The sequence below is a fragment of the Elephas maximus genome, chromosome 6 (assembly GCF_024166365.1).
Source record: "Elephas maximus indicus isolate mEleMax1 chromosome 6, mEleMax1 primary haplotype, whole genome shotgun sequence".
Classification (NCBI taxonomy): Eukaryota; Metazoa; Chordata; class Mammalia; order Proboscidea; family Elephantidae; genus Elephas; species Elephas maximus.
In genome coordinates this window covers 126,546,863-126,559,095 of record NC_064824.1, presented here as the reverse complement: position 1 = coordinate 126,559,095, position 12,233 = coordinate 126,546,863, and the positions used below count along the sequence as shown (strand labels likewise).

Sequence of the window (12,233 nt, the reverse complement as noted above, 5' to 3'; positions counted from 1 at the left end):
AGCATGTCCCTGTTCCCTAAAGCATACAGGTGGGTGGATTCTGCAGACTGATCACGGGCACCAAGCATTTTGAAATCTTCTATTCAGCTCTTTTATTTCATCATTTCTTCCCTTTGGAAACATGCAATCAGGTGGCATTGATAGTTACTGGTGACTGGAATGCAAAAATTAGAAACAATATGGGTAGTGACAGGCATTTGAAGCTCCTTCAGAATGTCGACAAGAAGAAATTACATAACTAAAATGAGACGAATGATATCAGTTATTGCTATTTCCTGCATTTCTTTCTCACTGTCAACCAGATTATGCTGACTGAAATTTCAAGTTGGACCTGATATAAATATTCAACATCTTTTCATAATATTCATGTTTACTTTGCTATAAAGCTCATGTTAAACCCCATATTCTCTGCTTTGTTGTCACAGAATGTTTTTATGCTTTAATTATAGAGATCTGAGTACTGCCAGCCTCCACTACCTCAGCAGCAGGCAAGCCTTGGCTGACATTGCGAACTTCCGAACTGAAATAGCAAAGAAAATGGGACTCACCAAAAATAATTGGGTTGCATATGGCTGTTCATATGGTGGCTCCCTTGCAGTGTGGTCGAGATTAAAACACCCTGACCTGTTTGCTGCAGCAGTGGGCAGCAGTGCACCGATCAAAGCAAAAGCTAATTTTTATGGTAAGTCCATCTATATAATGGAGTCCCTGGGTGGCACAGATTTTTAACAATCTGGCTGATAATCGAAAGTTTGGATGTTCAAGTCCATGCAGAGGCACCTTGGAAGCAAAGTCTGGCAATCTACCACTGAAAAATCAGTCATTGAGAACCCTATGGAGCACAGTTCTACTTTGACACATATGAGGTCACCATAAGTTGGAATCAACATGGCGGTAACAGGTTTGGCTTTTATGGCACATATGTGCACGTATAAGTCTATAGGTATGTATACTATATAATATATATATAAAATAGCAAAAGTATCTGCAAGTTAGTGAATACTTAATCAGGCACTGTCCAATAATATAGCATCACACAACTAGACTTGAGTCTACCTTCCTCCCCATATGATAGGATCCATGAGAGATTCCTATACTACCTACCATTGGTAGTTGGTATCCATATTTGCAGCTATATGATGGGTGACAGCTTCTTAATTGGTGGAAATGATGTGATAAGTCACAGCTTTTGATTTAATGGTGAAAGAATTCATGATTTAGTTTTTTTCCAAAAAAAGTTAACAAAAAGTTTTTTTTTTTAAATGACAAAACTTACCTATTCTTTTTTTAATATTTTAACTCGTTTTTGTTCTTTAGATGAAGGTTTAGAGAACAAACTAGTTTCTTATTAAACAGTTAGTACACATATTGTTTTATGACATTGGTTACCAACTCCATGACATGTCAACACTCTCCCTTCTCCACCTTGGGTTCCCTATTACCTGCTTTCCTATCCCTTCCTGTCTTCTCATCCTTGTCCCTGGGCTGATGTGCTCCTTTAGTCTCATTTTGTTTTATATACCTGTCTAGTCTTTGGCTGAAGGGTGAACCTCAGGAGTGATTTCATTACTGAGCTAAAAGGATGTCCAGGGACCATACTCTTGAAGCTTCTAAAGTCTTTACAGGCCAGTAAGTCTGGTCTTTTATGTGAGTTAGAATTTTGTTTTACATTTTTTGCCAGCTCTGTCCCAGACCCTTTATTGTAACCCCAGTCAGAGCAGTCAGTAGTGGTAGCCGTGCACCAGATATTTGTACTGGACTTAGCCTGGTGGAGGCCATGGCAGATGTGGTCCATTAGTCCTTTGGACTAATATTTCCCTTATATCTTTAGTTTTCTTCCTTCTCCCTTGCTCATGAAGGGGTGATACCAGTAGAGTATCTTGGATGGCTGCTTACAGGATTTAAGGCCCCAGATGCTACTCACAAAGTAGAATGTAGAACATTTTCTTTATAAACTGTGTTATGCCAATTAAGCTGGATGTTCACTGAGACCCTGGTGCCCACAGCCCTCAGTTTGGCAATTAGATCCCTCAGGGAGTTTTGTTGTGTCTATTGAGATTCCACCGCCTTGTCTGTTGTAAGTTGTTCTGGCTTCCCAATTATTGCGTACTGTCTTACCCTTCACCAAAGTTACTACTTATCTATTGTCTATTTAATGTTTTTCCATCCCCACCCCACACTCCTTCATAACCATAAAAGATTGTTTTATTTTGTATGTAAAATTTTCGTGAGTTTTTACAGTAGTGGTCTCCTATAATATTTGTTCTTTTGTGATTGACTAATTTCACTTAGCATAGAGCCCTACAGATTCATCCATGTTGTGAGATGATTCACAAATTCATCATTGTTCTTTATCGTTGCATAACACTCCGTTGTGTGTATGCACCATACTTCATTTATCCATTCCTCTGTTGATGGACATCTGGGTTGTTTCCATCTTTTCACTATTGTGATCAATGCTGCAATGAACATGAGTGTGCATCCGCCTATTCGTGTGACGACTCTTATTTCTTTAGGGTGTATTCTAGGATTGGGATTGCTGGATCATATGATATTTCTGTTTCTACCTCTCTAAGGAAACATCATATCATTTTGCAAAATGGTTTATCATTTTGCATTTCCACCAGCAGTGCATAAAAGTTTCAATCTCCCTGCAGCCTTTCCAACACCTGTTATTTCCTGTTTTTTTTTGGTTCATTCCAGTAATGCTGGAGTGAGATGGTACTTCAGTGCGTTTTGATTTGCAGTTCTCTTTACTGGCTAGTGATCACGAGCATTTCGTCATGTATCTGTTGGGCCCTCACATGTCTTTTTTTGTGTGTGTGTGAAATGTCTGTTCATTTCCTTTGCCTATTTTTTAATTGGATTGTGTTTTTTTTTTTTTTTTGGAGAGGTGTTTGATTTTCTTGTATGTTTTAAAGATTAGACCTTTGATTTTTTAACAGCCAAAAACTATTTCAAAATCTATAGGTTCTCGTTTTACTATTTCGGTGAAGTCTTTTGATGCGCATTATGTGTTTAGTTTTTAGAAGAGCCCAGTAATCTAACTTACATTGTGACGTTTGTGTGCTGTTCGTTATGGTTTGTATCCTGTTAATGCCATGTATTAGGACCTCTAATGTTGATTCTATTTTTTTCTTCTCTGAACTTTATAGTTTTTGGCTTTATATCTAGGTCTGGGTCATTGATTTTTTTTTTTTTTTTTTGGTGTGTGTGTGTGTGTGTGTGGTGTGAGGTAAAGATTCTGTTTCATTTTTTTGCAGATGGACATCCAGTTTTGCCAGCACCATTTGTTAAAAGACTGTCTTTTCCCCATTTGATGGACTTTGGGCTCTCATTGAAGATCAGTCGAACATAGGTGGATGGATTTACATCTAGGTTCTCAATTTTGTTCCAAATGGCCAATATATCTGGTTTCATACCAGTACCAAGCTATTTTGACTACTTAGCTATATAGTAGGTTCTGAGGTTTGGTAGTGGAAATACTCCTACTTCATTCTTCATCTTCCATAGTACCTTTTTTTATCCAGGGCTTATTCCCTTTCCATATAAAGTTAATGATTCGTTTTTTGTCTCTTTAAATGATGTTGCTGGTATTTGCTTTAGGATTCCTTTGTATTTGTAAGTCACTTTGTGTAAAATTGTCATTTTCACAATGTTAAGTCTACATATCCATAAGCACGGCATGTTTTTCCATTTATGTATATCTCTTTTGGTTTCTTGCTGTAGTGTTTTGTAGTTTTCTTTGTATAGGTTTTTTCCATCCCTCGTTTGATTTATTCCTGTTTTTTTTTTTTTTTTTCCCGGGGCTATAACAAACAAAATTGTTTTTCTGATTTCCTTTGCATCATTCTCTTTTTTGGGGTATAGGAATCCAACTGACTTTTATATGTTTATCTTGTATTCTGTTACTCTGCTTAATCTTTCTATTAGATCCAGTAGTTGTCTCGGGGACTCTTTTGGGTTTTCTATGTATAGAATCATATCCACAAACAGGGACAGTTTAAATTCCTCTTTAACAATTTGGATGTACTTTATTTCTTTTTCTTGCCTTATTGTTCTAGCCAGGACTTCCAACACAATGCTAAATTGGAGTAGTGATAAAGGCCGTCCTTGTCTTGTTCCTGTTCTCAAGGTGAATGTTTTCACCCTCTCTCCATCAAGAATGATGTTGACTGTCTGTTTTGCATAGATGCTCTTCATTATGTTGAGAAATTTCCCTTCTAAACCCATTTTTGTCTGTTTTATTGTACTTCAGATTAAGGTTTACAGAACAAACTAGTTTCTCATCAAACAGTACACACATTGTTGTATGACATTGCTTAACTTCACCTATTTTACTGAGTGTGTTTATCAAGAATGGGTGTTGGGCTTTGTCAAATGCCTTTTGTACTTCGATTGAGATGGTCATGTGATTCTTTTCTTTCCTTTTTTTTAAGTGGTAGATAGCCCTGATTGGTTTTCTAATGTTAAATCATCCTGGTAAAACTGGTATGCATCCGATTTGGTTGTGATCTATTTTTTTTTTTTTTTAATATGATGCTGAATTCTATCGTCTAGAATTGTGTTGAGAATTTTTGCATCTGTATTTCTTAGAGATATAGGTGTATAATATTATTTTTGTGTGTGTGGGGGCAGGGTATCTTTGCCTGGTTTTGTTATCAGGGTTATCTGGCTTCACAGAATAAATTTGGACATGTCACTTTCTTTCCTATGTTCTGAAATAGTTTCAGTAGTACTGGTGTAAACTCTTCTCTGAATGTTTGCTAGAATTCTCCAGTGAAACCATCTGCGCCAGGGCTTTTTATTTGTTAGATTATTTTTGTTACTTTCTTAGTTTCTGTTATGAGTCTGTTCTGATTTTCAACATCATTTTGTGTTATTTTGGGTAGGTAGTGATTTTCTATAAATTTGTCCATTTCCTGTATGTTTTCAGATTTGTTGGAGTATAGTTTTTCATAATACTCTGTCATGATCCTTTTTACTTCATTTGGGTCTCCTGTAATGTTCTCCATTTCATTTCTTATTTGGATTTTTTGTGTTGTCTCGTTTTTCTTTTTTTTAATTTGACAAGTGATTTGCCAATTTTGTTGATCCAGTCAAACAACCAACTTTTGGTTTTGTTTTTTGTCCTCTATTGTTTTTCTATTCCCTATTTCATTTATTTCTGCTCTGATATTTATTATTCCCTTTCTTCTGGTGGCTGCGGGCTTCTTTTCTGTTCTCTTTCTGTTTGTTTGAGTGGTGTAGCTAATGTTTTGATTTTGTCCGTTTCTTTTTTTTTAATGGGTGCATATATTGTTATAAATTGACCTCAGAAGACTGACTTTGCAATGTCCTAAAGGATTTTGTATGATGTGTTTTCATTCTCGATTGATACTAGGAATTTTTTGATCCATCTCTGATTTCTTCTATTACTGAGTGGTTTTTTAGCAGGGTGTTATTCAGTTTCCATATAATTGACCTTTGTTCCTTGCTCTTCTTCTTGTGAATTTCTACCCTGATGGCATTGTGGTCATGATGAATTCCTCCTTTAGTCATTTATATAATGCCCTTCTTTGTCTTTTATGGTGGATTTTGTTTTAAATGCTATTTTATGTGAGATTAGTATTACCACTCCTGCTCTTTTTTGGTAACTGTTTGCTTGATGTATAATTTTTCCATCCTTTGATTTTTAATAAATTTACATCTTTCTAATGTGTGCCTCTTGTAGACAGCATATTGATGGGTCCTTTTTTTAAAAAAAAAAAATCTGTTCTGTCACTTTCTGCTTCTTTATGGGTGTGTTTACAGCATTTACATTCAGTATACTTATTGATAGGTGTGAGTTTATTGCTGTCATTTTGTAGTGCTTTTTTGTGGTGTTGATGTTTTCTTTGTTCCTCTTCTTCTGTGCTGAAGTCCTTTTGTTTGTGGCTTTTTTTTTTTTTCATTTCTTCTGTTTTTGTAGATTTGGTTATACTGAGAGTTTTTGTTTTCTTTTTTACAGTGGTGATTAGGTTCATTAACTTCCTTTCTGGTTACAATGAAATTTAGCCTTACATTCTCAGGTTTGAACCAGTCTATACCTTGCCTTCCTCTGCATTACGAAGTTCTATACTTACACTGTGTATTCCCTCTCTTTATTGTTCTGACATTGTGGTCATTACAGATTAACCTCTCTGGCTCCCTGTTGTAATTCTTTCTGTTTTGGATAGTCCTTGAGAGTATATTTCCTAGGTTGGTATCTGGCTGGTACAATCTTTGTCTTTGGTTTTAGTGAGTGTGATTACTATATGACTGGGTGATTTCTTTTTGGGTTTTATCCTATATGGGGTTCATTTAGCTTCTTGGAGAGTCAGCTTTTCATCTTTCATGATATTAGAGAAGTTTTCTGTCAGCAATTATTCAATGATTCTCTCTGTTTCTTTCATTTTCTCCCCTTGCTCTAGAACTTTGATTACTTGCAAATTTTTGCTTTTGATTTTATCCCACATAATTCTCAGGGTTTCTTCATTTTCATTCATTCTTTCTTCTGATTTTTCCTCAAACAGAGTTGTAGTCAAGTGTTTGTCTTCAATTTCACTGATCCTGTCTTCCATTGTTTCAAACCTGCTCCTCAGTCTTTCTATGACACCTTGTAGCTTCTATGAAACCTTGTAGTTTACCTTTTGGATTTCTAATTGTTGTTTTTGTGAGATTCCTAGTTGTGAATTTAATTTCTCATTTTGTTCCTTTTTTATTTTACTGAATTCTTCTTCTTTTTTTGGTCTGCACTTTTCATGAATTTTTCTGCCCTTCCCATAAATTTGTTGATTTTTTCCCCCTCATTTTTGTTTGCCTTTTAATTCAACTCTTGGGTAACTCTGAACATTAAAGATTTGAATTCCCTGTCAGGTAGTTCTACTGCTTTTTCTTCTATTGGAATGTTATCTGGTGTTTCATTTTTTACACCTACTGGAACAATCCTGTTCTTTTTTTTTTTTTTTTAATGTGTTTTGATATTGTCTACTGTCTTTGGGTAATTCAGTACCTATTTTTTTCATTTACTGATTATAGATTTGTTTGTTTTGTCCTGCAGTTTGCTTTATTTTTTTATGTCTGAGCAGTCAGGCTGTCCATTTTTTGTTGTTTGCTCATCTGTGGGCATGATACTTTTCACCTCCTTCTGCAATGAGCATGGCCATTAGCTCAGCTATGATTCAGTAAGGTCCAGCTAAAGGTGATGGTCTGGAATGGGTTTTTTGTGGCACATACTAGGGATAACAGGGCAGGCTTGGAACCAGTCCAGGGTAGTTCCCTGTGGGCAGTGACTGTGCTGCTCCAGTGTGTGCTGCTCAGTGCATGGCACAGGTAGGAAGGAAGGGGGGGATGTTGTGATGTATGGAGCTAAGATGGGTATTGAGAAAGAGGAGAGAGAGAAGAGAGAAACAGGAGCAAAAAAAAGTGCTAAGGGAGCTTGCCATTGGAGGGAGAGATGAGAATCTGATAAAGAAAAAAATGAAAGAAAAAGGGAAAAATAAAATCATAATAATAATTATAAATAAAAAAGCAAAGCCCCCTGGGTCTCCACTGATGTGTCTGGGAGACCAGGTAAGTAACTCCAAGGGAATGCAGTACAACCTTGCTAGAAGGGACAGAGATGTCATACAGCACCAGGCATTCAGGGGACAGGAAAATAATGTAAGTATAGAGAAAAGAGGAACTGAGAAGTGAAGAAAGATAAAAAGGAAAAAAGAGAAAAGAAATTCTCCCAGGGATTCCACTGTTGTGGCTTAGCTGACCAGGGAAGTGGCTCCAGAGTCACGCAGTACAGCCTGGCTAGAAGGGGCTCCCAAGCTACAAGAAGAAAATAAACAAAGCAGAACAAAACAAAAACAGACAAACAAAAACCAGGGATTCCACCAGTATGGCAGTGCAGCCTGGGGAAGAAGTTCCATGGTCAAGCAGCCCTTCACAGGTTTCAAGAAGCAGCAGATATTGCACAGGGAGCCAGGTATTTGAGAGAAAGGAGGGGAAGGTGGTGAGAGCGTTTATGATAAACCATTTATACTTAATGGCATTAGGATTTTTACAAGTGGATAAAAGCTCTTCAGTGGCAATTTGGGCTTCTGTATACACGTTCCCATTAAAATGAATAAAGTGTAAAATTTCTACTTCATTTTCTCTTTCAAAAAAAAAAAAAAAAACTCACCTCACCAAAAAAAAAAAAAAGAGATACATTCCTCATAATTTTCCTTAAATATTTGAACATTTCAAATAGAAACAGTTCAGGTTTCTGTATCCTTGATAGAGTATCATCTGGTCCAACAAATCTGCAATGCGTAAATTTGTGGCATCTTTCTACCTACCTATTTTAAAGAGTAAAACCATGCTTCAGTTCATTCATAGATCAGGATTTACCATGGTTATAAGTCTCTGTTTACTAGTGACTTTTCTTGGCATTCTGACAAAATCTGTTAATTTTGCAGTTTCTTAACCTTGTCATGACATGGAGGAAATTGCAAACTTGAAAGAACTCCCTTTATAAATAGTTACAGTTAAATATTACTGAATGCATTTTTTTTTTTTTTTCCTTATTCTTAGAGTACCTTGAAGTTGTTCAAAGATCTCTGGCCACTCATAACAGCAAATGTTTTCAAACAGTGAAAGAGGCTTTTGATCAAGTTGTGAAGATGCTCAGATTTCCAAAATACTACAGAAAGCTTGAAAGGGATTTCACGTAAGTGGAATGATTTGCCTGTGAGGGAGTCTGTGTCTAAATATAGTTTGGTATTTACTTGAAGTTACATCATTTATGTCATTTTCTTACATGCTGTCATGGATTGACCTATGTCCCCCCAAAAATGTGTCTCTCGACTCGGTTAGGCCCTGATTCCCAGTATTCTGTGGTTGTTCTGTGATTGTAATTTTATGTTAAAGGATTAAGGTGGGGTTGTAAAACCATCCTTACCCGGGTCACCTACCTGATCCAAGGTAAAGGGAGTTTCCTTGGGGTGTTTCCTGCACCACTTTTTAACTCTCAAGAGATAAAAGGAAAGTGAAGCAAGCAGAGAGCTGGGGATCTCATACCACCAAGAAAGCAGCACCAAGAGCAGAGTGTGTCCTCTGGACCTGGGGTCCCTGTGCCTGAGAAGCTCCTCAACCATGGGAAGACTGAGGACAAGGACCTTCTTCCAGAGTCAATAGAGAGAGAAACCCTTTCCTTGGAGCTGACACTTTGAATTTGGACTTTTAGCCTACTTTACTACGAGGAAATAAATTTCTCTTTGATAAAGCCATGCACTTGTGGTATTCTGATATGGAAGCACTAGATGACTAAGACACAGGCATTGCATTGCCTTGCATTGCATAAGGCAAATACCTGCAAACGATTTCTGTAGAATGTTAAAAAGCAAAGATGTCATATTAAAGACTAAAGTGCTCCTGACTTAAGCCACGGTGTTTTCAAAGCCTCATATGCAGGCGAGAGTTGGACAATGAGGGAGGACTATCAAAAATGAATTGATGTCTTCGAATGTTGGTGTCGACAAAGAATATTGATTATACCATGGACTGCCAGAAGAATGAACCAATCTGTCTTGGAAGAAGTACAGCCAGAATTCTCCTCTCACATACTTTGTACATGTCATCAGGAGGGTCCAGTCCCTGGAAAAGACATCATACTTAGGTAAGTAGAGGTCAGTGAAAAAGAGGAAGAACCTCAATGGGATAGGATGACACAGGACTGCAACAATGGACTCGAGCATAAGAACAGTTCTGAGGATGGCTCAGGATTGGGCAGTGTTTCATCCTGTTGTAAATAGAGTAGAAATTGTTTGGAACCAACTGGACCTAACAGCAACAAAAACAAAAACAAGAAATAAGGAAAGCATTCTTGTTTCAGAACTGGAGTAGAGATATCCATGGTAGTGGTGGAAGTACTTTTCTGAGTTACTAAAAGTTAGGGTGCAACAAATTTGTTAAAATACGTTTTCATAGATTCATAGAATAGCTAGAGTGTTATGAATAGTAGGCTTGGTATAACCTACATGACCCACAAATGTGTACTGTTTTTTCATATACCAGTTCCTGAGTCTTTCCTTGTTGTTATTATTAGGTGTCCAGAACCGGTTCTGACCCAGAGTGACCCTATGTATAACAGAATGAAACATTTCCCGGTCCTGTGCCATCTTCACAGTCATTGTTGCAGTCACTGTATTAATCCATCTTTTTGAGAGTCTTCCTTTTTCTCATTGACCCTCTTCTTTATCAAACGTTATGTTCTTCTTTAGAGATTGGTCCCTCCTGATGACGTGTCCACACTAAGCAAGATGAAGTCTCATCACTCTTGAATCTAAGGAGCATTCTGGCTATATTTTCCTAAACCCATTGTTATGAAGTCTGTTCAGACTCATATCCACCCTATAGGTCACTCTCTAGACCTACTGAGTAAGAATCTCGAAGGCAAAAGGATTGGAGATCTTTATTCTTCCTCTGGTTAAAGACAAAAAATATTCATTATATAGTTTTGTATCTTCTTTTGTATCTTCTTAATTGTTGTTAGGTGTGTCGAGTCAATTCTGACTCACAGCAATTCTATGCACAACAAAACGAAACACTGTCCGGTCCTGCGCCATCCTCACAATCTTTGTTATGCTTGAGCCCATTGTTGCAGCCACTGTGTCAATCCACCTCGTTGAGGGTCTTCCTCTCTTCCACTGACACTGTACTTTGCCAAGCATGATGTCCTTCTCCGGAGACTGATCCCTCCTGACAACATGTCCAAAGCATTTAAGTTGGAATCTCACCATCCTTGCTTCTAAGGTGCATTCTGGGTGTACTTCTTCCAAAACAGATTTATTTGTTCTTCTGACAGTCCATGGTATATTCAATATTCTTCGCCAGCACCACAATTCAATGGCATCAATTTTTCTTCGGTCTTCCTTATTCATTGCCCAGCTATCACATGCATATGATGCTGTTTAAAATACCGTGGCTTAGATCAGGTGCACCTTGGTCTTCAAGGTGACATCTTTGCTCTTCAACGCTTTAAAGAGGTCCTTTGTGGCAGATTTACCCAGTGCAATGTGTCTTTTTATTTCTTGACTGCTGTTTCCATGCCTGTTGATCGTGGATCCAAGTAAAATGAAATCCTTGGCAACTTCAACCTTTTCTCTGTTTATCACGATGTTACTCATTGGTCCAGTTGTGAGGATTTTTGTTTTCTTTATGTTGAGGTGCAATCCATACTGAAGGCTATGGTCTTTGATCTTCATTAATAAGTCTTTCAAGTCCTCTTCACTTTCAGCAAGCAAGGTTGTGTCATCTGCATAATGCAGGTTGTTAATGAGTCTTCCACCAATCCTGATGCCCCATTCTTCTTCATATAGTCCAGCTTCTTGGACTATTTGCTCAGCATACAGATTGAATAGATACGGTGAAAGAATACAACCCTGGCACAACACCTTTCCTGACATTAAACCAATCAGTATTCCCTTGTTCTGTCTGAAAAATGCCTCCTGATCTATGTAAAGTTTCCTCATGAGCACAATTAAGTGTTCTGGAATTCCCATTTCTCATAATGTTATCCATAATTTGTTATGCTCCACACAGTCAAATGCCTTTGCATAGTCAATAAAACACAGGTGAACATCCTTTTGGTATTCTCTGCTTTCAGCCAGGACCCATCTGATATCCCCAGTTCCACATCCTCTTCTGAAACCGGCCTGAATTTCTGGCAGTTCTCTGTCAATATACTGCTGCAGCCATTTTTGAATGATCTTTAGAAAAATTTTGCTTGTGTGTGACATTAATGATATTGTTCTATAATTGCCACATTCAGTTGGATCACCTTTCTTGAGAATAGGTATAAATAGGGATCTCTTCCAGTCAGTTGGCCAGGAAGCTGTCTTTCATATTTCTTGGCAGAGACGAGTGAGCACCTGCAGCACTGCATCTGTTTGTTGAAACATCTCAATTGATATTACATCAATTCCTGAAGCCTTGTTTTTCACCAATGCCTTCAGAGCAGCTTGGACTTCTTCCTTCAGTACCATCAGTTTCTGATCATATGCTACCTCTTGAAATGGTTGAATAATGACTAATTCTTTTTGGTATAATTACTCTGTGTATTCCTTCCATCTTCTTTTGATGCTTCCTGTGTCGTTTAATATTTTCCCCATAGAATCCTTCACTATTGCAGCTTGAGGCTTAAATTTTTTCTTTAGTTCTTTCAGCTTGAGAAACACCGAGTGTGTTCTTCTCTTTTGGTT

General features: G+C 37.5%; 1 protein-coding gene across 1 annotated transcript in view; it reads left to right on the top strand.

Moving 5' to 3' along the window:
• Window positions 1-12,233, top strand: part of LOC126078362 (putative serine protease K12H4.7) — a 71,877-nt gene that overhangs the window by 17,370 nt on the left and 42,274 nt on the right. The window contains exons 3-4 of the mRNA XM_049888848.1: window positions 450-682; window positions 8,566-8,701. Coding sequence (XP_049744805.1) covers window positions 450-682; window positions 8,566-8,701 — 369 coding nt within the window. The remainder of the gene's footprint in view (window positions 1-449; window positions 683-8,565; window positions 8,702-12,233) is intronic.